This window comes from Polypterus senegalus, chromosome 7 (genome assembly GCF_016835505.1).
Source record: "Polypterus senegalus isolate Bchr_013 chromosome 7, ASM1683550v1, whole genome shotgun sequence".
Classification (NCBI taxonomy): domain Eukaryota; kingdom Metazoa; phylum Chordata; class Cladistia; order Polypteriformes; family Polypteridae; genus Polypterus; species Polypterus senegalus.
The window spans coordinates 152,603,820-152,630,325 of record NC_053160.1 but is presented as its reverse complement, the minus strand read 5'-3'; the positions used below and the strand labels follow the sequence as shown (position 1 = coordinate 152,630,325).

The 26,506-nt window shown below is 37.7% G+C and overlaps 1 protein-coding gene and 1 long non-coding RNA gene across 3 annotated transcripts in view; one reads left to right on the top strand and one right to left on the bottom strand.

Moving 5' to 3' along the window:
• The window catches only part of LOC120532920 (receptor-type tyrosine-protein phosphatase alpha-like), a 125,646-nt gene extending 122,022 nt beyond the window's left edge, over positions 1–3,624 (top strand). Inside the window, exon 29 of the mRNA XM_039759410.1 lies at positions 593–3,624. Within this exon, the coding sequence (XP_039615344.1) occupies positions 593–658 (66 nt within the window). The 3' untranslated portion in view covers positions 659–3,624. The remainder of the gene's footprint in view (positions 1–592) is intronic.
• Positions 3,625–8,347: 4,723 nt separating this feature from the next.
• LOC120532919 overlaps positions 8,348–26,506 on the bottom strand; it is a 33,862-nt gene continuing 15,703 nt past the window's right edge. The window contains exons 1-3 of one of the 2 annotated variants that reach the window (XR_005634407.1): positions 17,108–17,232; positions 14,242–14,362; positions 8,348–8,361 (exon numbers count right to left, since the gene is read on the bottom strand). This is a non-coding gene — a long non-coding RNA (uncharacterized LOC120532919). Of the gene's footprint in view, positions 8,362–14,241; positions 14,363–17,107; positions 17,233–26,506 lie in introns of those variants that run through there. The other variant, XR_005634408.1, reaches the window with a different exon arrangement.

The window sequence follows — 26,506 nt, the reverse complement described above, 5'->3', positions numbered from 1 at the left end:
ACCTCCCATCCAAATTTGGCACCTGTCCTATGCCCAACCCTGAAGTGGATAAGGAACATTTAATAATGAAGGGACTGATTTATCAAATGTGACATACAAATGACAGGATTAAAGAAAATTATTTTTTAAATGTATACAGCCAAACCATTGAGCGATTAAGCAACTTGGGCAGCGTCACACAGAAAGTCTGTAGTGGGAATGGAGCTAAAAACCTGTTGGCTCACCGTCAAGCACGCTAAGCACCGTTCCAGAATACAAACACAAAAGACTCACTCAGCTTTCCTGTTAGGTCTTTACCTTAATGCTAGATTGTGCTGTGCCTGTCACGCATGCCATTATATTCAGCCATATTGATGATGTGTGGTGTGTTTGACCCCTGTAACCTCTGATGAGTGTGCTTGTCTAGGCAGGCTAAGTTCAAATTACAGCATGCCTGTGCTGTGAGCAGAAGAAAAGAAGGTAGAGGCACAAGGAATGTCCTGTCTGGCACACTTTGAGGTGTGCTGCCTTATGGTGTACAGACAGAACCTCTGACATGAAATGTTCATACTAATGTTGAAAGAGTTACTTACTGGTCATTGTTCTTTCTCAGCAACAGTACAGGTTCTGCTATAAAATGGCAACGGCATTATCTGATTTCTATGGACCCTGGGAGTAGATGTGCTGCAATCAAGAAGATGGTAAAGTGTGAAAAAAACAGCCAGTGACACCATCAGAACTTCAGGAGCAAAGTTTACCTTTCTCGAGCATGTTTTAAGTTTTTCAAGGTGACCCAACTTTTGAAGGCTAAAATAGCATCTGTGCTATGTGCAGTCAGGTAGATTGTTAAAAATAAAAGGGCTGCAATGAGAGTTAAGGATTGCACCTTGGTTATTGTTATTGGACACATCTTAATTTTCTGGTTAGACAACAAAGTGCAAACACGAATAACCAACACATGCCAAATTTCACACCAGGATTTGTATTTTCAAGATGCTTCCATATCAATAAATGCTATAATAGTACACTCGTTTACCTAAATACAGTATGCATTATGAAGAATGCTCAGACACCTAAAAAAAGGGAGACAAATGTGTGAATGTTCCAAGGTAGAAGCTGCAGTGTGTTACAAAATAGAAAACAACTTATTTTCATCAAGCTATCTATTTATAAGAAGTTTAAATTATAAGAAGTTTAAGTCCTGGTAGCACCAAGTGGGGCATTTGTCCATCACAAGTCACAGCCAGACGCACAGCCACACCAGGTGAGTTCAGAGTGAAATAATCAACTTATTCATATTTTTAGGATGTGGGAGTAAGTGAGACCACTCAGAGAAAACATGAAAACAACATACAAATTCCACAAAGAAAGTGTCACTGCAAAGAAATTCTTCAGGGTCTCAACCTTCTCCATTTCATATCCTGATGTGGAGGGGCTGCCCATGAACCCAGACTTTTTTTGGTTGCACTAAAGGAGAACTCTTTTGACCCAACATGTGGTAGGGTTATTAAATTACAGGAGTGCCACTTATTCAACTGTAGACATATTCTCTAGTTTTCATTTTTGTACTTTTTGTGTATTTGTTTTTAGTATGGACACTGTAATACTTTAGTTACTTATGCCAGTAACTTCAGCACAGTGCTACAGGCACGTCTCAGGTTACGTAGTCTCATGATATGGCGATTCTGCAGAAAGAAACAAGCACATAAAACCACAAAACGTTTCTTTTTAACTGAATTTCAAATACATTTTCATCTGGCAACTTCAGTGTTTCACTTATGAAGGGAACAAACTAGTTCTGATGCAGATAAAAATGAAGCATTCTTCACTAACAGTAGGGAAAAGTACTGCACATTGTGGACTTTGTCACCATTTTCAGTCATTTTGTTTTTTGTGCACACACATCAAATGTAAAAGGCCAAATGCCCAGTAAGATCAATCACAGTTAAGCAGCTCAGTCGGCAGTTGGCCATTTAGTTGAGTGATACAAACTGTCATGTGTAATTCCAAGTGTTCAGCATATGCTTCCCAGCCATGTCATCTCAGGGTGAACAGCTGCAGAGATAATGACGTGTCATGCTTAGCAATTCTTTCTGCAAACACAACACATCACTGCTGAGGGATCAATCATTATTTAGTGGTGTCTCTTACTTTTGCTGACTGTGTGAACTTATGCATCAAAAATGACCGGTACCTCTCATCAAAAGTTTAAATTGCTCAAATTATTTGTGTTTTGTGGTTTAAAGTATAGTAATATTGCTTCAGTGTCAATGTATTAATAAGTGTGAAATGTTTATTCCAGAAAAAACAAATAATAAACCATTATGCATTGTTGCAGATATTTCCATCAATGGACATTTTCAGTACAAGTTCCGACTTACATACAAGCTCAGGGTATGAACATTGGCAGAAAGGGAATTCCTTCATGACATACGTAAAATATGTTAATAATATTTTGCTTAGGATGACTCCCACTGTATTCTGGTCTTTTTCCAGTGGCCACAGCCAGGTTAATTAATAGAAACAATGTCAATTCCAAGTTATCTGATAGGACCCGTTGAGACGACATTAATCATACAAGCTCCACTTAAAGACAGCAGCACACACAAAAAATGTAAATAACAGATTGAAATTCAAAGGACAAACCCTGCATTCTGTGCTAGTTAGGAGTGAAGAAAATAGGTAGTTATGACTCTTTAAATATTTATTTTAATCACTGATTTAGACTTGCTAGATGCTTGATTCTTTGTGTTTTTTGGTTCTCGACTGTCACCTGGGTATTTCACCTTGATTCCGTCTACTCCTTTCTCAGCAATTTTACTTTTATGTCAGATGGCCGTAGCTTTTCTTTCTTGATCTCTTTAGTGCAGAGGAAGTGAAGGGTGCTTCTACAAAGATTTTAGAGCAGAGCTGTTTTGCCTTCATTCTATTTCCTGGTCACTACATGTATCTCCATCTGTCTACGATCTGAAGAACCTCAGGCTTACTGCATTTGTCGTTGCCATCACATTCACCTCCTTCCATGCAAATCCAGTCACCATTTCTCACGGCCTGGAAATTTCCTCATAGCGATAACCCTCTTTGAGTTACTCATCCCCACTGAAACAACAGCAAGTCTCAAAATTGGGACCCTCAGATGACACAGCAGCCTTCTCTGCCTACATACGAATGACAGATAGCAACCTGGAATTTGAACCTAAAAACCACTGCAACATGTAATCTCAATTTTTTTTTTGTTAAAGGTTTTCAATAAGTTCTGTAGAGCACTGCTGCTCAATTTAACCATGTTGGTGTATTACAAAATAAACAATATGGGTTTCTATAAGAACTTGCCCAATTTGGACTTAATTGTTGGACTGAAATGGATATTCATAATGTGGGTAGCCACTAAAAGAGGAAAGATCCAAATCTGGGTAACATTTTATTGTAATGTTTGAGAAAAAATTCAAAGTAGCTCCCTCATTTACTACTTCTTTGCAGACTAACTTACCAAATTCAGAGTACAAATTATTTTGTAATTTATAATTCTCAGATGTATATTACATAAAGATAAAAATGTAAGCGTTGACACAAATTTTGTTTTATACATCAATAATTGTGGAATGTTATGTACATTTTGTAAATAAAAAGTTGTAAAAATTATAAGCATGATGTCCATTTATTTTTTAGCTTGCTTCTTGCATTAGGCAAGGAACCAGAGCATGTCATGAAAGCATCAGGTGCAAAACTGGAAGCAAACCAAGGAAGAATATCATTCAACATCTTCACATTGATTTACACCAGACCAATTTTTGAATTGAAAATTAAAGGAGTATTCCAAACACCCAAATGTAGGGTTTTTTTTGTGGTTTGTAGTCATGGCAGGGAAAAAAAATTTAAACTGATGTTTTCATGGAGAATGGAGATGATAATGTTTCCAAGTGAATGGGAGCCTTTGGTGACAAATTTTGGACAACAGTAAAGAATTTAAAAAAGATCCGTGAAAAAAAATGAAAGTCATCTAGTCATATGCTCACAATGTGCAAAACCACATGCCTTTTCTTCTAAAATATTGTTAAAAGAATACCTTTCAACAAGAAGTGCAGTCAGTCTTGAACTGAGGACATGACCAAAGAATGAGGGGGGGCAGCTACATTCAAGTTATACATAAAGTCCCAACTGGCTTACTAAAGTCATAAATGCTTATACTAAAGTGTGAGCTCTGCAATCTCAATCTGCAAGCTTGCTTACAAGTCCCAGGGGAAATCAAACTAGAACAGGAGGAAGAGCCTTTATTTTATTTTTATTTTAAACACATTTTTATTTTATTATTGAAGATGAGAAAATTACAATGGCATAATACACAATCAAACAAAGTATAATGACATACTAGATACAACCATTTAGTTCAAAATCAATACAGAGAAAACAAAATAAACTTTTAAATACACAAAAAAGGAAAACAAGACTGAAACCACACTTAAGAGAAAGAGAGACGAGTGATTGTGACACCAAGGATATCTTAAGAAGTATGCACCAATTTAGTTCATTTAGTGCAATCCCAAAACATAGTGTATAAATGCTGGAGCTTCATGGCATCGCTCGTGTGTTGGATCTTACCCTGGGTACATTTTAGACAACTTAATATGAGATAAATATGATTGATGAAATACCTTTAGTTCAGTTGTGGAATATGTGAAACATATAGAACTAGAGTGCATTTTATGAACAGCTGAACTCCACTGCTCTTTTGAGATGAGGACTGAGAGGTCCATAGGATGATCCCTAGGATTATTGAGAAGTTAAAGGCCTGAACTGCCACGAAAACCTGCATATTATAATCTTTCTAGTTAGCCAATTAAAGGTGTCATTTTGCTTAACTTCTCACTACATCCATAATGACTAACACGGTACAACACCCTAGTACGTAGGATCATTGAAAGGGAGAGTGTTTATCAAGACTAACTAGTGTAGCCTCCGGGACTGATATGAGTGTCAGATGTGAACAGCTGTTTAGGTCTCTTTTAACAAATGTTCTAATTTGTATATTGGAAAATAGTGTGTAATAGGAGAATTAAATTTGGAGTGAGATATGATATAACATCTATATAAAGATCTCCAAGGTGTTTTCACACCTAGTTCATTTTGTGTGAGTTCCCCAAATGCCCGGTTCTTTTAGGTAGATGTGAACACACCAATTGCACTCTGTTGCAGATCAAAACAACTGTACCAAGACCCTTTGTAAAAGGTACTTTCGACGTCATAGCTGGTGAACCCTGAAACAGTGTGCATAAGGTATAAATGTGATCCGACATGGGACCAATCTAACTATAGGAAACACATAAATGCATTATATGTGAAATTGTGTGTGCGGTGGTAGTCATGCTAAGCTTCTGCCACCGGTAATTGTGAATCTTATTCACCGCATAATGAGTAATACAATTCGCGTAAAACAACTTACCACAACTTACTCACAATTATCAATTAATCAGAGCAAGTTTCCTGATTCAAGCTTACAGCCCTTTGCACACACGATCAGACAGCTTATAGAGGGAAAAAAATGGTATAAATTCATTTGTGATTAGATCTTTCAAAATACACACAGAGGTGACGAGACATGAATAGCAGTCTCCTGTGAGACCAACGATCAAACCTCCAAATCAAAGATCCTTAAAGTGATACACATAGATGGGGTATCCTTTCAATCTTTGATGTGTGCTGTAAATATTATTCAAATATTCTAAAATTAATATTTAGAAGAGTAGACCTATTTCTAAAGTATTCTAAACCTATTTCATAAAAGTAGACGTGATTTGAGCATACATTCATATGGCGACTACTGGAAAGTAAATACGTAACATCATACAGTTAAATGAAACTCACCTGATACATCTACTGTAATAAAATTGAAGCCATCATCCATGCTGGCCTTCTTTTCTACACTTTTCTATTTGAAAAACTTTTTGTAAATGGCAGGGTAGGAACTCATTTTCAAGGTGAGGCATTTTGCTCATAGAGTTGTGCTTGTTAAATTAACCAAATAATTATGGAAGATGTGACACTGCACAAACACAACTGTTGTCCACCGTCTATAATATTTTTTCCTGGGGAAAAAAATTGTTCTTCCCAATAAAAGAAGTCCACAACACAAACATGTGGTGCTTATTGATATGTTTAGTTCACTTAAATGTTTGTGTGTAATTGAAACAAAGTAATGAATCATCCCCTGATTCAGACTACAAGTGTGAAATGCCTTGTTATAATTCCTATTGTTTTTCATAAATTAAACACTGCATAGGTCTGAGAAGGTTGAAATAGGTGATTATCATGTACCAGTAACGGCACACTGCACACTAATACGCAGTGAATACACTTGACTTTTATAGTTTTCATCCTCTTTCTCTGTACGTTTAGCATTTGTTTGCTCAGAGGTTGATGCGCTTGCTGCTTCCTGAGCAGCTCTTATTTTCTCCACCTTAGCGGCCTGTTTCTTCTCTTCTTCCAATGGCATCTTTTCGCGTTAAAACTGAATAAGTCAGTGTTTGTGTTGCAATTACTTAGTACGTTTTCTTCGATATTTCACTTTAGCTGCCACAAGAATGATTTAAGATATGAAGAGGTAGGAGAAGTGACAGCAAAGGTGGTAAGGATGAGAACGGTGCCAGAACGCATGTGTCGCATGGCTGCACTGCTGCGCACTGCCAAGAGTTGATTCTACAATAAAATAAAAATAAAAAGTGTGATAAAAATCATCATCCCAAAAACGGATAGTAGACGTCACACAGTATATGTGTACGAAATTTCAGGTCAATAGGTGAAACAGTTTGCAAGCTACAGGTGATTTAAAATCCTGGACAGACAAACGAACAGCCACAGTAGCGTATTATATATAAAGATAAGTGCAAAAGATAAGAGCTTCAATACCTTGAAATTCATCACACATTGGTTCCAAATTTTAAGTTTTTGGTGAACAAGTGGATTGCTGTTAAATTGACAATAGCTGGTAATGGATGGAGCACAGAGCAGGGCATACAAGGAAGATTTAGGAAAGAATTTGTGTTGCTGGATCACAAAGGGTCCAAAAGACCCTTTAGCTATAGGGCCCACATCTCTGTATCATGAAAGATGGTGTGTATTTCTGGAGCACTATATCCTAAATAGTTGAGTGCTGCCAGCTGGGCACACTGCAATAAGAGAGCAAAGGTTATTGGGATGGCCCTGATGGAATAATTTCCACCCTTCTGCTTATGCAGATGTACAGAAAATAAATAAAAATCAAATGCACAGTTCCATTCTTATGACTTGCAAAAAATGCTTTATTAAAGACCCCAGCTAGGTCAGAGACCTTCAACTCATATGGTTTCTGTCACATCTCAGGGTGTCTTTAGAAGGAGTCCAGTTTATACTGGCTAGCTTTTTAAATGTATCTGGAACTGACATACTGACAGGATGATGGATACGTACATAACACAATAAAAATGAAGTGATTGAGAATGCTTTTTTTACATTTAAAGAGCATATTTAATAAAGTAAAAATAGTCAAAGACAAAAACAATTACATCATTGAACAATGGCTAGCCAATAATAATTTTCAAATTAAAAACATTTTAGTATTAAAACTGCACATTTATGTCAGTAGCATAACAGGCAGGTGCTCCATGTATGTTCATATTCACGTTTTCTGCATTAAGGCAGCACTGAAACACTGCGGATGGACATCTTAGGAAGTTCCTCATAAATCACATCCTATCAGTTCTACACCAAAAAAACAAAAGGAAGCTGTGCTTTGTAACCAGGAGAGCCAATCCAGGGCCCAATGTATCTTGATAACTTTTATAAGATATGAAGGACAATTTTGCTATTACATAATCAAATGAGCTTGAAAAACTAATTGGTCTCTAATTGTCTGTCACACAGTTATTTGTGAATCAATAATTGACTGAATACATTTGTATTTGGGATGTGGGTGATAAAACAGAGCTTCTGGTGAAAAATACAGTGGATGAATGAGAGAGCAATGCTAACCAGTGCGTCACCACCATGATGTATACTACATAATATTACAACGAGATGACTTGAGTTTATTGTTAGGTGTTATTTTAATAGCACTTACCGAACAGTGGGTAAGAGGGTGGCACTGAGCTATTCTGTCACCTACTGTTTAATAAACTCAACTTTAAAAACTTGTAAAAGTTTATAAATGCAATGGAATGGCCTCTGAACAATGCTGTTGTAATTGAAGATGGATGTTTCAGTAGATAATTCAGCACTTGATTGTCTTTCTCCTCTTTCTGTTTTTTTTGTTTTTGGGGTTTTAGATTTTTCTTTTTCATTGTCCTCATCCACATCGTCACATTTTTGTTGTTTAGATCCGCACATAATTTTTTTTCTCCAACATGAAACCTGTAAAAAAAAAATGAATAAATAAACAAAGCTGAAACCATTGGAAAATTGACAGGAAGTACACCTGACCAAGTCAGCTATCATATTTGGGCAAAACGAGTAAAAGTAGCAGGAAAACAACGCCACATTTTATGCTAGAACTGTCAAGTATGAACACTACAGAGAACACTTAGCTCTTTTCTGCTACCTTCATCACTACTTGCAATTTTGTGAAAGGCACCATATAGTTTATTGAGTTTTTATAATAACATTTCTCAAAAGCAAAATCTATTTTCCATCATGCAAGCATTAGGCATATTGCAAGAAAAAAAATCTAAATTGACAACGATGTCACACATTGTGATCAATTAATCAAACATGCAGTGGGAGAACACAGGAATAGCCACAGACAAACCCCTAGAGCAGGCTGGGAGAACATGGCAAGCTCTACACATACAGGGTCCATGCTGCAAATCTGATGTTGTAAAGCACTACATGCATTCAAGATGATTTTATACTGGGCTTTGTGCAGAACTCATGAGGCACATCAGAGAATCTAGTCTTCTTCACCATAGCTGCTGTTTCGCATGGCTTTATTTATTAAGAACATTAGAACATTACAATATTAGAACACTCTAGAAGAGAACAGGCCATTCAGCCAAAAAAAGCTCGCCAGTCCTATCCACTAAATTCTTCTAATAAAACATCAAGTCTAGTTTTGAATGTTCCTAACGTCTTACTGCCTACCATACTACTTAGTAGCTTTGGTTTGTCTATGGTTCTCAGTGTAAAGAAAAACTTCGTAATGTTCGTGTGAAGTTTCCAGTTGTGTTCCCGTGTTCATGATGAACTCAGTTTAAAATAACAGTCTTGATCCACTGCACTAATTCCCTCCATGATTTTAAACACTTCAATCATGTCACCTCTTAATGTTCTTTTGCTTAAACTGAAAAGGCTCAGCTCTTTTAATCTTTCTTCATAATTCATCTCCTGTAGCACTGGAATCAGCCTAGTCGCTCTTCTCTGGACCTTTTCTAGCACTGCTATGTCCTGTGTCCTGTGCTGGTGTACTTGACGTCGGAATGAAATGTTGAAGGTATTACCCTTTCCTACAGTCCCGTAAAGCTTAATTATGACTGTTATCTTCTTATATAGCTTATATTCTTGATGTTGATATTGTTTTTTTTTTTAATATTGTGGAGGTGAGTGAGTTATTTTTTTTGCACTACTATTACCACTAATTTAAGACATAATGGATTATATTTATTATATCAAATGTATATTCCACAGTACCAGACTAGCATTTCAGTGTTCAGCTCTTTGAAATGTAAAAAGAACCTTATCCATCCATCCATTTTCTACACTGCCCTAGTCCACCATCACCAATTATTATGGGATATTTGCATGAAATTAGACAGTTTGTCATTTCTGAACACTCCGAAATAAACTGGGTGGTCACCACACCAAAGTCTGCTGCAGGTTTAGCTTGATGGGGTTGTATTTGGTCAACTCTACCAACTATGCATTATCACAGCTGGTAATAGTCTAGATGGTCCTCTTCTCTTTGGTCCAAAGGACACAACATGCATTTCTTTCCAAAAATAACTGAAATATTGATTTTCCTAACCACAATACTTGTTTCCACTGTGTTATGGTCCATCCCAGATGCCTTCATGCTCAGGTTGGTCAATGGCGCTTCTGGACACTGTTAACATATGGCATCCTTTATGCACAGTACAGTTGTAACTAGAATTTGTGTGACTTGATAAAGATTTGCCAAAGTACTGTTAATAGGCATTGTTGAAGGTGAAATACCCAAACCCCTTCTAATCTGTCTTTGAAAAACTTTGTTTTTATACTTTTGAATGATTTTCTTATTTTGTTTTTATACTTTTAAATGATTTTCTCATACATTTGAGTGAAAACTGGCAATCCTCCACTAATCTTTCCTCCAAAAGGACTAGGCCTTTAATGGGTGCTGCTTTTTGTACCAAAACATGACTAAAGTCACCTTTTGAATATCATCTGTTTTACTCACATCATTGTGTCCTTTTTAACTCATTAATGGTCTTAAATTGCTCTGTCCCTACTTTGTTTGGATTGTGCTACAGGCCCTCAAAGGTAAGAATGAATGTATATTGACATAAAAATGAAGTTGATCAGACAGTAAACATCCAGTCTTTATAGTGGTTCTGATGGATTACATGTCAAGGTGAATTTTTGAATCACTGCTTACCGTTTTTGTTACCTATGCCATCCCAACTTTTTCCTATTTTGTGTTGTAAATAAAAGTTCTGGTCCAGGCCATGTTAGTGGAAAAGTTCTCAAAATCTTGTGCAGCGCAGCTCAATTTCATTTTTTTACTTTACTTTTAAGTTTCATTTGAACAGCAGATGGTTCCAAAGCTGTGGAAACAGGCTACATTACTTCTAGCAGCTAAAAACAAAAACCCTAAAACAGGGGTGCCCAATGCGTCAATCGCAATCGACCGGTAGATCGCAAAGGTAGTGCAGGTAGATCGCATTGCATTCAAAAAAATTTTTTTTTAAATGTTAGTCTATCATATATCCTCCCTATGTGGCATTTGCCACTTGATTGACATACAGGGCGGCCAGTCTGATATCTCCTTTCTTGTAACACGCTGATCAACCCGCACGCACAATCAAACGCACGAGCTACTGCAAAACTCCAGCTGTGATCTAGTTAGCCTTCCAATTTATATCGACTAAAGAAAGAATTTTTTAAAAATTGTTTGGGAAGGGTATGGGCTTTATGTGGAATTAGAAGAGGATTTTTTTCTCTCACAATGTCACAATCGAAGTGCATTTGTCTGATCTGTCAATCTATCATTGCTATTCCAAAGAAGGAAAATGTGGAAAAGCACTTTCGAACTGTTCATAAAAACTACGAAACTGACTTCTTTCCAAAAAGCGATCTGAGAAAGAGAAAGGAGAGGGAACTAAAATCTCAGTTAATCAGACAGCCGTCATTTTTCACTCGGCTGAATTCAAAAGCTCCTTGACTGCATTATTCGGCTCTACTTAGTTATGCGAGTCAGGCTTTTCCCACATGAAGATTATTAAATTCAAATACTGTAGTCTCCATAAATGTATTGAATTGTTATTGTGCCATGAAGTTATGCGAGGTACGACAACATATATTTTATGTATAAAGTATACTCAATATATATATATATATATATATATACCGCGAGGGGGCGTCCGTCCTGGTTCTGTTGGGGGCCACGGGTTGAGGGCATGGAAGCCCTTCCCTGTAGGGGCCCGTGGTCACGCCAGGCGGCGCCGATGCCGGTTTATCCCGTGCGGTTGCCGGTCGGGCTGGAGCCCGGCCGGGACGCCTTGGAGGACCGGAGGAGGGCGAGTGCCTCCTCCAGACAGAGTGGGGGCGTCCGTCCTGGTTAGGCAGGGGCCTCGGGTACAGGGCTTTGAAGTCCAGCCCTGTAGGGGCCCGTGGCAATCGCCAGGCGGCGCCCCGGTGCCTAATTATCCCGGGAGTCCGGCACTTCCGCCACACCAGGAAGTGCCGGGGGGAAGACTTTGTGTGGCACCCGGAGAGCTGCCAGGAAGACAGCCGACACTTCCGCCACGCTTGGGCGTGGCTAAGGACGGAACACCTGGGGCTCATCCGGGAGCCTTATTTAAGGGGCCGCCTCCCTCCAGTCATTGGTGGAAGTCGGGAGGAAGCGGACTGAGCTGGAGAGCGAGGACAGGAGGCGGCCAGGAAGCAAGGCACAGAACTGTGGGCCCTGGACTTTGGGGAAATCGGTGCAGAGGCCCTGGGGTTGCGTGAGTGCACTAAACTTGTACATAGTGTAAATAAAGTGTGTTGGGTGCAAAATATGATGTCCGTCTGTCTGTGCCGGGGCCAGCTTTCACAATATATATAAATAATTTTTAATGTAGGTAGATCATTTCAACCTGCTCATTTTAAAAGTAGCTTGCAAGCCGAAAAAGTGTGGGCACCCCTGACCTAAAATTTTAAATGACTTCAGATCAGTGGCTGTGACATCACAGGTTATGAAATCATTTGAAAAGAGGACACTGACAGATAAAATTCTTGAGTTTATTAGACTCATTTCAGGTTGCTTACAAGTCTAACAGAGGTACAGAGGATGCCATTGCTTCATTTGTTATATAACCACTTGGAAAGTTTTAAGACTCCTGTGAGGCTCCTGTTTGTTGACTTCTCGTCAGCTTTTAACATCATCCAGCTCTACCTTCTTGCACAGTGACTTACTGTATAAAAGACTTTTACTTTGGATTTCAACTTGGTAGGGTAGCTGACTGACATTTTAACAGACAGGACTTAAAGAGTTAAAGCTAATGGTTGTCTGTTTGATATGAAATCATCGTCCACAGTGTCCCTTCAGGGCTGTGCTCTTTCACGTCTTTTGTACATCGGCTACACAAATGGTTGTCACCATAAATGTGAAAATCTTTTAATGATTCAGTGACTTTAATCTTAATGAATGACAATCAAACCAATCACGTCCTCCAGTGGTAGATGATTTTATTAACTTCTATGATAAGTCTATTCTATACATAAATATTAATTGGTTTCAGAAGAAACACCATTTACAGGTACTCACAAGAAACAATCATCAATGACTAAACAGTGAAGATTGCTGGCAGTTATAGATATCTGGATACCATCATAGACTCAAAACTGACTTTTAAGGAAAACATAGAATCCATCTGCAAAAAGAGACAGCAGCACCTCTACTGTTTAAGGAAGCTGAGTCTTTTTAGTGTTAGTTCTACCATTATGTCACTCTTTTATAAATCTTGTATTGAGTCTGTTCTGCTGGCCTTGTTTGAACATTTTAATGGTAGCAACAAAAATAAAAGACATCGAATTGTAAAATGGAGCAATGAAATAATAAGGGTCTGAACAGTCCAGTCTCACAGATCTGTTTAACAAGTATCTGGTTTATTACAAGTATTCCGTAACAAGTACAGTATTACGGCAAGAAGAGTGTATTTTGTCAGAGTGGGCTCATCCACTACATTGTCAGTTTCAATTGTTGGCCATCAGGTCCCAGGTTCAAGGGTCCAAGGATAAAAGGCAACTGATTTAAATACTCTTATGTTTAAATTGCTAATAATCTTCTAAATAAGTGCAATTTTAACAAACCTTCACAGGAACAGGAAGAACTGTTAGCATATGCATCATTCATTGGTCAAGTCTAAATGTTGGTTTAATTCTTATGTTTAATATATTTGATCTAATGCTTCACCATAAGTATTATGCTCATTGCTGTATATTATTTTTTTGTACTATTTATGTTTAAATTGAAATATGATAGATAGATAGATAGATAGATAGATAGATAGATAATGTCATGAAGGTCACATTTTCCATTAGCCAATACAAAGTCATGCCATTCTGAATATCACAGTATATTTCACATGGAATTGACTTCACAATGGAACAGTCTGGAGTTTTAAAATCCCCCAGAAAAAACTGGGTAGTCAGAACACCTAGGTCTGCTGCAGGTTTTGTTGAACTGTGTTGTATTTGATCATCAGCACATAAGTTTGAGCCAGTTCTCTGTTAATAGCACTCTTTGACAGATAGATGTGCAGATAGATACATACTCTATAATGTTTGTATGTATTACAGACAGACAGACAGACAGATAGATAGATAGATAGATAGATAGATAGATAGATAGATAGATAGATAGATAGATAGATATGAGAGGCACTATAGATAGATAGATAGATAGATAGATAGATAGATAGATAGATATGAGAGGCACTATAGATAGATAGATAGATAGATAGATAGATAGATAGATAGATAGATAGATAGATAGATAGATATGAGAGGCACTATAGATAGATAGATAGATAGATAGATAGATAGATAGATACTCACATAATGGCACGGAGGTCACATTTTCCATTGGCCTCAAGGACTTCGTAGCATTTGACACGCTTCAGCATTTCCTTTCGTACGCTTACTGCAACTTCAGTGCAGCATTTTTGTTGTGCTGAAACTAAAATGTTACTGCCATTACTAAAAATATCAATAGGCAAATATTAACTTCTTTCTTGGTCTAATTTTATAAGAAGCTAATATATAATAACCAATGCTGTTCTCTGTGAGTAAGCATCAAGCAGTTTTATCAATTTTATAGCAGGTAGAAATAACAGAACAGACCATCAAATCAAAATCAGCAACACCACACAGGTTTGCTTTGCCAATAATTATGTCAAAACTGATCCTCTTTTCTAGGTTAACACAGGTTTTTTCATAGCTAGAAAATGCAACCTGAAACATTGAAAGGTTTATAGTGGTTTACGAAGAAAAAGAAAATGTTACCAGACATTGTGTGGCATTAACAACAGTGTGAACACTTAGCAAAAGCATAATCCTTTAGTGTAAGAAGAGTAAAAAAGTCACAGTCACATCTAACACTAGTTAAAGGTAAATTAGAAGAAATAGACAGAGCTGTATAAAAACCAGGATTATCTCATTTCCCTAATTTTTTTCTGTACCTCAGCAGTATTCAAATGGATTCCATAGCAGGTGTTTCTTCCTCTCCGCACTCCGGTCAATACCCTTATGGCTTAAAGGCATAAGCTCACCTATTTCACAAAGTAGATGTGCAAGTTCACAAAGACATATTGCTATACAGTAGAACCTCGGGTCCTCAACGTCTCAGACCACAAACAGATCGGGTTACGACCAAAAAGTTCGCCAAACTTTTGCATCTGTTCACGACCACACACTCTGGTGACGAACAAGCCAGTTTCCCTTCCGGTTCGTACGCGCCGATGATTTCCGCACGTGTTCAGTCTCTGCCTGTGTATTTCCTGTGCAGCGAGTGTGCGAGAGAGTGAGGCGCGAGAGAGAGCGCGAGAAGGCAGGTAAAGAATGCACCAGGCTTGTTTTTAAAGAGACTGCAAGGTTAGTTTTCTCTATTCAAGGTTAACTTTGCCTTAATTTTAATTGATGCACATCTTAAGACTCAGGCCCCTTAATTATTTAGTTTTTTCTTAATTAGCAACCAAACAATATTAAGACACAAAATGTACCAACACATAAAAAACAACCTGCGTCTATCACACAATAACTGAAAATAAAGGAAGGTGAAGGCCTCAGTAATGTTGATCTGCTCTGGTCCACAAAACATTTTTACAGCGCTCTTAAAAAAGAAAACCAACAATTTTTGGAAATGTCTGCTATGGCAGAATGAGCTCCATGGAATTAAATAACAGGTTTAATTAGGAACGAGAATTGGCTTCAAATTAAGAAACTAAATGAAGGCTGGAGTTTGTGGCCCTAACTTAGTTGGTCATCTGTTGGCTCACTCTACATCAAGTTTATATTTAGGTGCCATTTGAGGAAAAAGGAATCAATTGACCGGTCAGAATCTCAAGATCAGTGCAATCTGTGCTTGTTTGTTGATGCACTCTTCTGTTTGTGGCCTTTTATCTCACCACCATCTCTCATTGTGCCCGAACTTCCAGTAATTCCCTATCTTAAACTTACTCACAGCTAGTGACTTTCAGGATCTACACGAAAAATCAGAGGGGTAACTCAATTAGACTTGTGGGGAGCAAGCCAACCCGCACAGAACCGACATCTCTTTAAAATTGAAGTTGTATCAGTATTATAGAAATACATGAAATATTCTGTGCAAGCCAACCACATGGTTTGGTGATTAATTGTTAAATTGTCTTTTACAAAAAAAACAAAAAACATGCAAAATGCATATTAATGTTACCATGAATCTTTCATTTACATAGCTTCATAAGAACATACAATCACACTGAGCTTTAAATCTGTTAAATAACAACCATAATCAATCCTTTGGTGCTGCACTATAACAACAGTTTATTTAATAAGTTCTTTTTATAGTGTAATGCCTTTTGATGCAAGGTACCATAATTGTAATTGTAATTTTAATTTAATTTTAATAATCTACATTTTTCATTTTTAATTTTCTTCTTTTTCAGTCATCCTGGTGCCTGTTAAGACCATGTGTGAGTATATCTATCTATCTATCTATCTATCTATCTATCTATCTATCTATCTATCTATCTATCTATTATATAATGCCTTTCCTATCTATCTATCTATCTATCTATCTATCTATTATATAATGCCTTTCCTATCTATCTATCTATCTATCTATCTATCTATCTATCTATCTATCTATCTATCTATCTATCTATCTGAGGACAAATAAAGTTCTATCAATTTGTCTAGTATCATTTTTAATGACACATTTTATTATGCAGCCATTTAAGAGGTTTGCTTAGAGTCACACTGGGACTCTGCAGTGGGATTTAAACCTTCAGGGCACCTGTGCCTCAAACATAAAGATGACATTTCCCCTATAAAGAGAGTTGGTAAATGCTGAGACTCGATCATGCAGAGACTGTTGCAGCATTGAGGAATTCATGCATAATGAAAATCTACTGGAAAGATCCAAATCATTAAAAATTTCTTATATTAAAATCAGCACAATGACACACTCATATCAAATTATATCTAATCTATTCTATAAAAGATCAGTTCAGCATTATTGTAAATGATTTGGTAAACTGAAAATACATGGGCACATGATTTGTATGACAGAACATTGCACAGTTAAATACACACTTAAAACAGCGAACATACACTCACAAAGAGAGATGTTACAAATATGCCAATTAATAGCAAAAAAATTAAATTTACAATAAAAAAATTACTTAATTTAAAAAATCAATTAAAGTAAATTTTCAATACACACCTTTTGTTTTTGTTACAATCAAACTACAAGAGGCAAGCACCAGAAGGAACCTGAAGTCCATCTTGCAGCCCTCGCAGCCTACTGGATTGTTCTTGGGGTGCTTCAGACTGCTAGCTAGGAGATTTTAGGCGTTGTATTTATGCTTTTCTCATTTTGCCACACCCATTTAATAATCACTAGACGTGTTCTCATGGCATTTTGTTTCACTTTTTATGTTACTGTCTCCCCCCATCTCCCCCACACACCCTATGGTTAAAGCTCAACAAGAAAGCACAAGTAATATACCAAACCGCAGATTGTATCACTCCACTGCTTTTTTTTTCTTTTCTTTTTGCTTATGCCTCTTACAAAATACTCAAGCCTCTGTTTTATATAGTGCCTTTTTATAGTTAGTACTGCCATAAAGCACACTACAGATCCAGAATGGTGCAGTATATGTCAGTGTCAATTTCTGCAGCTATAGCACAGGCTGCTTAATTGACGAACTCAATTTCAGATAAAAGGTAATGCAAGTTTATTCTTTAAAAATACTCCCCTTCAAAAAAAAAAGGTCACAATTTTTATTTTATTTTTACATGTTTTATGATAGTGCTAGCCAAACGTAAAGGCTAAAATACAAGTTGACTGAAGCACTGATTCCTTAAACACAATCATTTGAAGCAATTTCATAATTGTAAACAATACAGGACTATAAAAATCCCACTAAACATTTTTCAATTTCAATGTTACATCCTGGGACTTTTTAAGCATTGATTTGGACAATTTTATTTGTGTGTCACTGTGCCGCCCGATTGCATTTGCAACATTTAAAATTTGGTAAATAAAGAAAAAAATGAAGGCATGATTTTGTAAAGTATGATATGTACTCACAGCTGATTTTGCACAGAGATTTGTGCAGAAGTCATCAGAGAAATACATCGTTTTCATGTAATCATAAAAAGAAATCAAAATTGAAGCAGGTTCAGTTACAAAATGGATTTAAGGTTCAATCAATCAATCAATCAACATTTATTTATATAGGACATATTCATACAAAAAAAATGTAGCTCAAAGTGCTTTACAAAATGAATAGAAAAATAGAAGATACAATAAAAAATAAACATAAGTCAACATTAATTAACATAGAATAAGAACAAGGTCCGATGGCCAGGGTGGACAGAAAAAACAAAAAAAAAACTCCAAAGGCTGGAGAAAAAAATAAAATCTGTAGGGGTTCCAGACCAAGAGACCTCCCAGTCCCCTCTGGGCAATCTACCTAACATAAGTCAAACAGTCCTCTTTGTATTTAGAGGTATTTTAAGGTTATAAAATTCAGACTGCAGGCTTACTCAAAGCGGCCATTTGCTCCACTTGTAATGACATCTTAATTTGTATTTGATGTTGTCTGTCGTAACCAACCTTGAACGCCAACATTTACTTTCTCCTGGAATTTACTGGATTTGGTGCGCTCAAAAAAAATGCCCACAATAGTTTTTTTGTTAATCCAATAAACCACCAAAGTCATGCTACAGTATGTGGGAAACAATGGGTTCCTGTTGTACAGTAGAGTGGACCGTGAAAACGGACTGTGTAATTGGAGCAATGATAAGTAGGAACGTTTCACACTGAAGTGGTTCGTTCCGTCAGGGTTATATTAAGGGGACGAAGTTCTGCTTGCCCGTCAGACGCAACTTGGACAACGGACTGACAGCTGTGTGATCTCATTGCTGCTCCACTTTACTTATATTCCACAGGTTAGTATGCAATACGTTAGAAGATATTAACTTTTAATTATGAGTCAAGTCATACTCCGATGTATATCTCGGAAAGGTTCTGTAGTATTGTGATGATTATTGCTCCCGAGACACAAAGTTTAAAACTCGCTAGATGTGGGCGGCAAGCTGCTCAGTTGCAAAGCCGGCTCTGAAACGAATAACACGTCCAAGGCAATTGGACGTCCACCTTTGTAAATATTTCCTTGATGAGTGATTACTGCTGTATTATTTTATACATGTATAAATATGAAACGGTTAGTTATGAAAGTATATGAAACATGATGGAGTTGCACTGAACATTTTTGGTTCATGCTTAAGGCTGCTGTTTCACACCTTCAGAAAGGTGTAACTTGAAAAAAACAAGAGTTCTATAATGAAGGAACGAGTTGTGCCTCTGCATATAATCTAATCCAGGGTAAATGTTCTGGCCCAGAGCATAGCTTGCTTTAAATACAGTATTTCTGTCATCTTTTCCTATATTAGTCTAGAAATTAAGGATTTCTTATGTACATGGGTATATGTATGTGATCCTGTTTATTGAGACTCTTGGTGGAAATGAAGGGTTATTGGGGACACCTAAGATAATGTGAATATAGAACAGGGAATGTACTTCTAATGGATATTTATTCTGTTAAATCAAAAGAGGAACACTGGAACTAAAATGGTGAAATATATATATATGCAGTGTTATGATGACTTTATTGAATGTAAATAAAGAGACACAACTTGGACAATGGACTGAATGGACTGCTCCACTTTACACTTTGCTTATATTCCAAAGACAGTCGACTTCAGGGCCAAAGACGCGGATTACATCACCATCGAAGGCCGGCAGAAATCAATTCCAAACCTGTTTAATGTTGCTCATCCTCTTGTTGTGGCGAAGCTCACATACACTTCGGGATTTGCTGCTGTATCATTTTGTTGCTTTGGCACACACATGGGCCCATAACATGGAGGTTTTTTTTTTTCCTCTCTTCCTCAGTTAAAATATTAAAGGACTATGATAATCACACGTTGTTGTGTTTCACTGTGTGTTTAACATAACTTGTGTCTTTCATACATATTAATGACTAGCTGTGTTACCCAGAAAATATCCTAAGACAAAGAGCCTCAGTTATAGTGCCTGGGTTAACCAAATGTATCAGAAGTGCTGTGTAATACCTGAGTACTTCTCTGTGTACAATATTAGTTATTTATCAATACAAGCAGGGTCGGATTTCCCATAAAGCCAACCTAGGCCATGGCTTAGGGCGCAGCAGTCAGTGAGGTGTATATACAGAAGAAAAACTGAGCAGTACATTTACAATGCCATGACTTCTCCTGAACTTGAAGAAGAGGGAAGAAACCTGCTTTTGATTTTCAAAGATGATCTGGAACCCGCTCTATGCAATGAGCTTGTCCATCTGAAATCTCACATAACTGGATGGATTGCAACATCCATCCATCCATTATCCAGCCCACTATATCCTAACTACAGGGTCAGGAAACAAACCCCGGGCAGGGCGCCAGTCCACCGCAGGGCACACACATACACACTCCAAGCACACAATAAGGACAATTTAGAATCGCCAATGCATCTAACCTGCGTGTCTTTGGACTGTGGGAGGAAACCCATGCAGACACGGAGAGAACATGCAAACTCCATGCATGGAGGACCCGGGAAGCGAACCCAAGTCTCCTTACTGCGAGGCAGCAGAACTACCCACTGCGCCACCGATTGCAACATTGGGGCTACAAACCTCTTAGCACTTTACAAGTGTCTACGAGAAAAAGGACTACAAACAGTTTATACAAACATTGACATTTTATTAAGAATGTTTGGCTGCACGCCTGTGATGAATTCCTCCGCTGAAAGGTCTTTATCTTCTCTGAAAAGAATCGAGGATCATTTAAGATCTTCGATGCAGCAGAATAAGCTGAATGCCCTTACACTTCTTTGCATTGAAGCAGATTTAACAAGATCTGTCGACTTCAGTGAAACAGTTGAAGCCTTTTCATGGACAAAAGCGTGAAGAAAGAAATTCTAGTAGGTATTTAAGATGACTTGATGAAATTCAACTGAAAGTTTTTCTGTAGGTGTTAATGTTATGCAATTTCATAAGTAGTGTAGTAGTGTAGTTTTGAATTAAAAATACAATGTGGATCAAAGATTATAAGGATTGTATAAAGTGCTTATATGTTTCAAAAACAAACTATTACATATTAAATTGAAAATTATAAATCAACGTTTTGAGGGGGTGCAGAATTATGTGCTTTGGCCTTGGGTGTAGAAATGTGTAAACCCGGCCCTGATAACAAGGGTTGATATTATTACTTCACTGGATCTACTCCCTCTTGATCATGCTGCAAACAACTTCCCAGGAGTAATCATGCATACTGTAGAGCAATTCTTGCCTTTCCTAGTGACTGACTTGAATTGAAAAGGTAATTAGTAGGAATAATAGGAATTTAGGGTATAAATATAATTACATCCTGTAGCACGATCTGTAAACAAGGTACTGTAGCTTCAATCAGAATTGAACGTAATGTTTTGATCTGTAGTCTTGTCTTGTTGCATAGTTTTAAAGAGCTTAGATCAAAAGCAATATACACTGAATCGTGGTTTACTTTAACTTATTACATAGAGCATTGACTTTTACAGGTTGCACACTTGAGAGGCTCATGCAGTAAACTGGGTGTTTTAAGCATTATACAGAAAAGAATGGGTGAAAGGGAATAATATAAACTGCATACAATGTCCAAATGCTTGAAGTGGAAGCAAATTCCAGGCGGTACCTTGTTTAGTTGACGTTTAGTTGTGAGTGTCTACTTTTACAGGACATATTAGTCATGTGGCGGGGGAGTGTGGGGGTTAGAGGATGAAGTACCATGATACACTAACATTTGACTGAAACAATGCTGGTACTCTAACTAGAAACTGGAAGAGGTGCGGGTAGCAGCCTACAAAAAAGCACAGCTCCTCTATGTGCTGTCTGCAGTGGAATCCTTTACTGAGCTGAACAAGCGTTTTAACTTACCAAAGCATGCCATTGCTCCTGGTTTATGTTGTATCCAGGACTTTAAGTGGGCCAGTATACTATACTGGAACTTCAGTGTTCCTGATTTGCAAAGTGGAGTGTAGCGACACATCATTGGCCGACCTCCAAGGGGACACCGCAATTCTCCACAATAATGCATTTATTTCACCATCAAGGCCCTCTACCCAACCCTGCTTTTTGAAGTATATTTATATTAGTATGCTTCACAATCCAAGGGGAGAAAGCACCCAAACTCATCGAATTTGGACATATTTTATACCACATTGCAAGGAATAAGAAAAAGCCAACAGAACTGCGAGTACTGCGTGTACCCAAAGATGCAATTTGCTAAGCAACTCTTCTTTGAGATCCGCAGAACTTTTGTCCTTCCCCTTTGCTTCTGGCAGTGGCATTCATTTGCATAAAGCAAGAGCCTCACTTCTCTGTGTCATTCATTCTCTTCCTTCTTGGTGCTCAGCAGAAAAAAGGATGTAGTGCTTAAGAATAGCCCTCTCACCCATTAATACTGATATAGAAAAAATACAGGTCAGCTAATTTTCTTTATTCTATTACACTTTCTACTGTATAACATCACCAAATTTCAATTAAATAAGTCAAAATGTTTTTGAGATTTTGGGGTATTTAGTTTATTTATTGTGTGTGTGGGGGAGTTACCCCTAAATATTGATATATAAAAATGTCCTTTCATAAAGGATATCTACTAACCTAGATGTACCACACCACCAAATTTCAGCTTTTTAACTAAACAGGATATAGTGTTTTTGTTGATAAGTGAGTGAGTGAGTGAGTGAGTGAGTGAGCTTTGCCATATATACTGTAAATATATATATATATATACTGTATATGTATATATAAATATATATATATATATATATATATATTGTCACACACGTGCGTATGGAAGGCAGCTAAAGGGCTTGAGTGAAGGCAGTTCTGAGGCATGCCGAGATGTGGCAGAGTGCACTGACTCTTTTTCTCCCTTTCCTGTAGACCATTCCCGGGAGATTTCACCTGGCTCTCTTGACGTCACTTCCGGGACCGAGCCAATGGAAGTAGACCTTACCAGCTCCGGCCCCTCTGATGTCACGTCCGGCTGTGATCCAATGATTGAAGAACACGTGCCCGATCCTTATGACCTCACTTCCTTTCTTCCCCTTTAAAAGCCTGCCCCTTTTCCCTCAGTCTTGTTCTGGACTCAGTTGTACGCACTTCAGTGCTGGTTATGTGATAAAAACGACTTTTGCAGCCAGGATACCAGATTATACGGGTGGCTACCCCAAAACTTTATCTGTTTATGTCTCGTTTTTGTGACAATATATATATAGTGGACGCCAGGAGGCACAGAGCCCAAGTTCAGCACACAAGACACTTTAATTCAGCTGTGGGAAACGCTTTTGTCTCGTTCCCCACAGTACCGCAGTTTCCAAGCACAGTATAATACAGCACACCCCTTTCTCTTCTTCTCTTTCTCTCTTTCTCCATATCCACTCCTCCTGGCAGCAAGCTTTGTCTACCTCCTCCCAACTCTAGGTCCTAGAGTAGTGGCAGCTGGCTCCTTTTACAGTGACGCCAGAAGTGCTCCAGGTGTCTGGTGTAGTAGGGCTGTGCAGGCTCTGCAGCAACCCCTGGTGTCACCCATGGGACCCAAAATTGCTGTAGCAAATTCCAGCTCCAGGCACGCCCTGCGAGAATTAGTGTTGCTGTTGCAACCCAGGGGGGCTGCTCTCTATCCTCCCTGGGGAGATAAATCCCTGAAGATACTCTCTCCATTATACAGGTGTCCCGCGTGGGCAAGGGCCCTGGCCATCCATCACAATATGTTTAACAGTAAAACTATGGCAAAGAAACACAGCTGCCCTTCAGAAACTTCCTCTAAAACAGTATTTCAATGTGAAAATAACACATTCGTACCCATCCCCTTTGCGGGATCAGCTGCAGGCTGGAAGGGTTCTCACATGAGGTTTGAAACATTTAAAAGACCGAGCCCTGGCCATCCTAATGGCTCACTCTCCTGTCCTCTCTCCCTCAGACTGCATCTGCTCCAGTCACTCCTTCCGAGCCTTTGAATCTGCTTGATGAGGAGGGATTTGTGTTCTTTTGACCTGGAGACTGGAGACCTGGGAGCTGAAATGCCACATTTGAAACCACTTCTGGATAAGGTCTTGTGTTTGTGCCGGCCATTTCAGCAGTAAAGATATTATTCCTTGGAATCCTGTTCCCTTTTCTAGTCTCCTGAGCAACTTAGCGACCCAAGCTTGACAAGATATGTGTGTGGATGGACAGTTTATTCCTGTTTCTATATTATGGCTGTAAATTTATGCAAGTGATTTTAGTGCATGCTTAGTAAAGACTGCAATACAAAAGTGAATTTAGTTGAAACCCTCTTAGTGTTTGGTTCCAAAGGCTCCACAATAAATCTCAACAAAATATAAGACATTTTACCACATGACTGCAGCATCATGTGAGTGAGATTTTATAAATAGTTTTTGAACAACAATATATATTTTTGATGATTTAAACCTCAAAGTTAGAGATAGTCCACTAGTCTGAGGCTAATAATTTTAAAAAGAATTAATATTCTTTGGGTGTGGGTTGAACTGTTGTTCTATTAGGTTGTTTTTTTCTGTTTTTTTTTTCTTTCTCACAAGATTGATTCTGAAGTTATTTGTTGTATAATTTCTGCAAATATTATCTGCTTGATTGTACACTATGATTCATTCGTAAAATAAAATTTAAAAAGGAATTTAAAAAACTAGTGAAATATTTCACTGTAATGACCTTCAACTGAACTGTGAAAATCTCTCAACTACTATTAATAAAGATTCTTTATGGAATTCTCCTTTTAGGAGCAGATCAATTGGACTGGAGGCAGAATAAAAACGCTCAGCACTGGGATGAAGAGTATGATGTAGTTGTGATAAATTACAGGATTTGGTTCTAATTATTCTTCTGATTTAGGTTGCCTTTCTCCCTTCTTTTGTCAGTTAGTTTTGCTTTCATAAAAGCACGGAGGTTTCTCTCAGGATATCACTTAAACTGGCACTCTCAATGTAAACATACCAGTGCAGTACTCTGTTACATGCCCCACAATGCAATGCAGTGTAGTGTATCACTCATTCCCTATAGAACAGAAGGTGTTGTTTGAAAGTGTCATTCATAGCAAGTGCAGGAAAGAATTAAAATAACTTTACTGTGCATGTTCGGCAAAAAATGGCATTTGCTATTTCTGGATGAAAATTATTGGTAGTCAAGAATGTATAAATTATTTTTAATACTTGTGTAAGTTTGAAGACTGAAAATCGTCAGCAGGTAAATCTGGTGTTCAACCAACTTCAGTGCTGGGAAAAAAAAAATTTCTGTATGTTGCCATTAAGAGATGTCATTTGATAAAACCTTTAACTTTCATTCTTATTGTTGAAGAAACTCAGACGCACTTATCAATGACATTTCTACTATTATTCAATTATTTAATTGCTTTAATGATGTCACGTAAAAGAGAAGTAAAAGTGTTCTTTTCAAAAATTTAGAAAAAATACCAGAAGCATTTTTGTTTTCTTTTAATCGAAAAAAAAACCTCCGTACAGCTCTGAATCTGAAAGCCTTAATGTTCACCTCCAAAAATACAGCTGTCACCTTTAACTTGGATTTGTCCATTACAACATTGCACTGTGATTAATACATTAATATTGCAAAACAAGATGGCTTTTTAATATTCATGGTCTAAAAACTCACTTCTTTTTTTTTTTTTTCCAAAGAAAACTGATTACTGTCAAGCTTTGTTGTGCTTACTATTCTCCTATTTTAGATTTAATTGGAAAGACAGTAGGGAGGATCATAACAAGAACTAAAACACTGAAACATGCAGTGGAGTCTGAAAGTACCCAGGACCCTTCACTTTCTGCACATTCTGTATGTAGATTTCATTATAAAGGGATACATCTGCCATTTTCCGCATCAATCTACACTCACTAACCTCAATAACCTTTAATGACAAAATGAAAACAGGAAGGTTTGGAAATTTATTAAAAAGACTACGTGTCCCCCGTGGCTCCACTCACGTAATAATGAAACAGGACAGTGAGGAGGGCCCTGCCTGGCTCCCGACTCCTGACATCATGCTTCCCCCTCCCCTCGGCCCACAGCCTTTGTCTTGGATTAGCATGAATGTATTGCTCCTGCAAGTGAACTATGACTCTTAGTGGGAATAGAGAAGTCGCAAAATCAAAAATGTTTAAGCAAATTATAGAAAAAAAACCCAATCTAAATCCGTTGAGTACTTCTCTCGTTCGCTAGCTAAGTGGAGGTAAGGAACACCCAGAGGCTGATGCGTGAGTGAGGAGGGCCCTGTCTCCCTCCACTTGGCCCATTGCGTGTCTCTTGGATTTGTGCAAATTTATTGGTACCAACGAGCAAACTATGATACATAGCGCAAAGACAGAAGTCACAAAATCAACCAGAATGTTCCAGCAAATTATAGAAAAAAAAACAGATCTAAATCCATTAAGTAGTTCTCTCATGAAAAGCGGACAAACAGATGTTGGATTTTATATATATAGAGATAAAACTGAAATATCTTTCTCTCTCATTTATATGCATATTCTGCA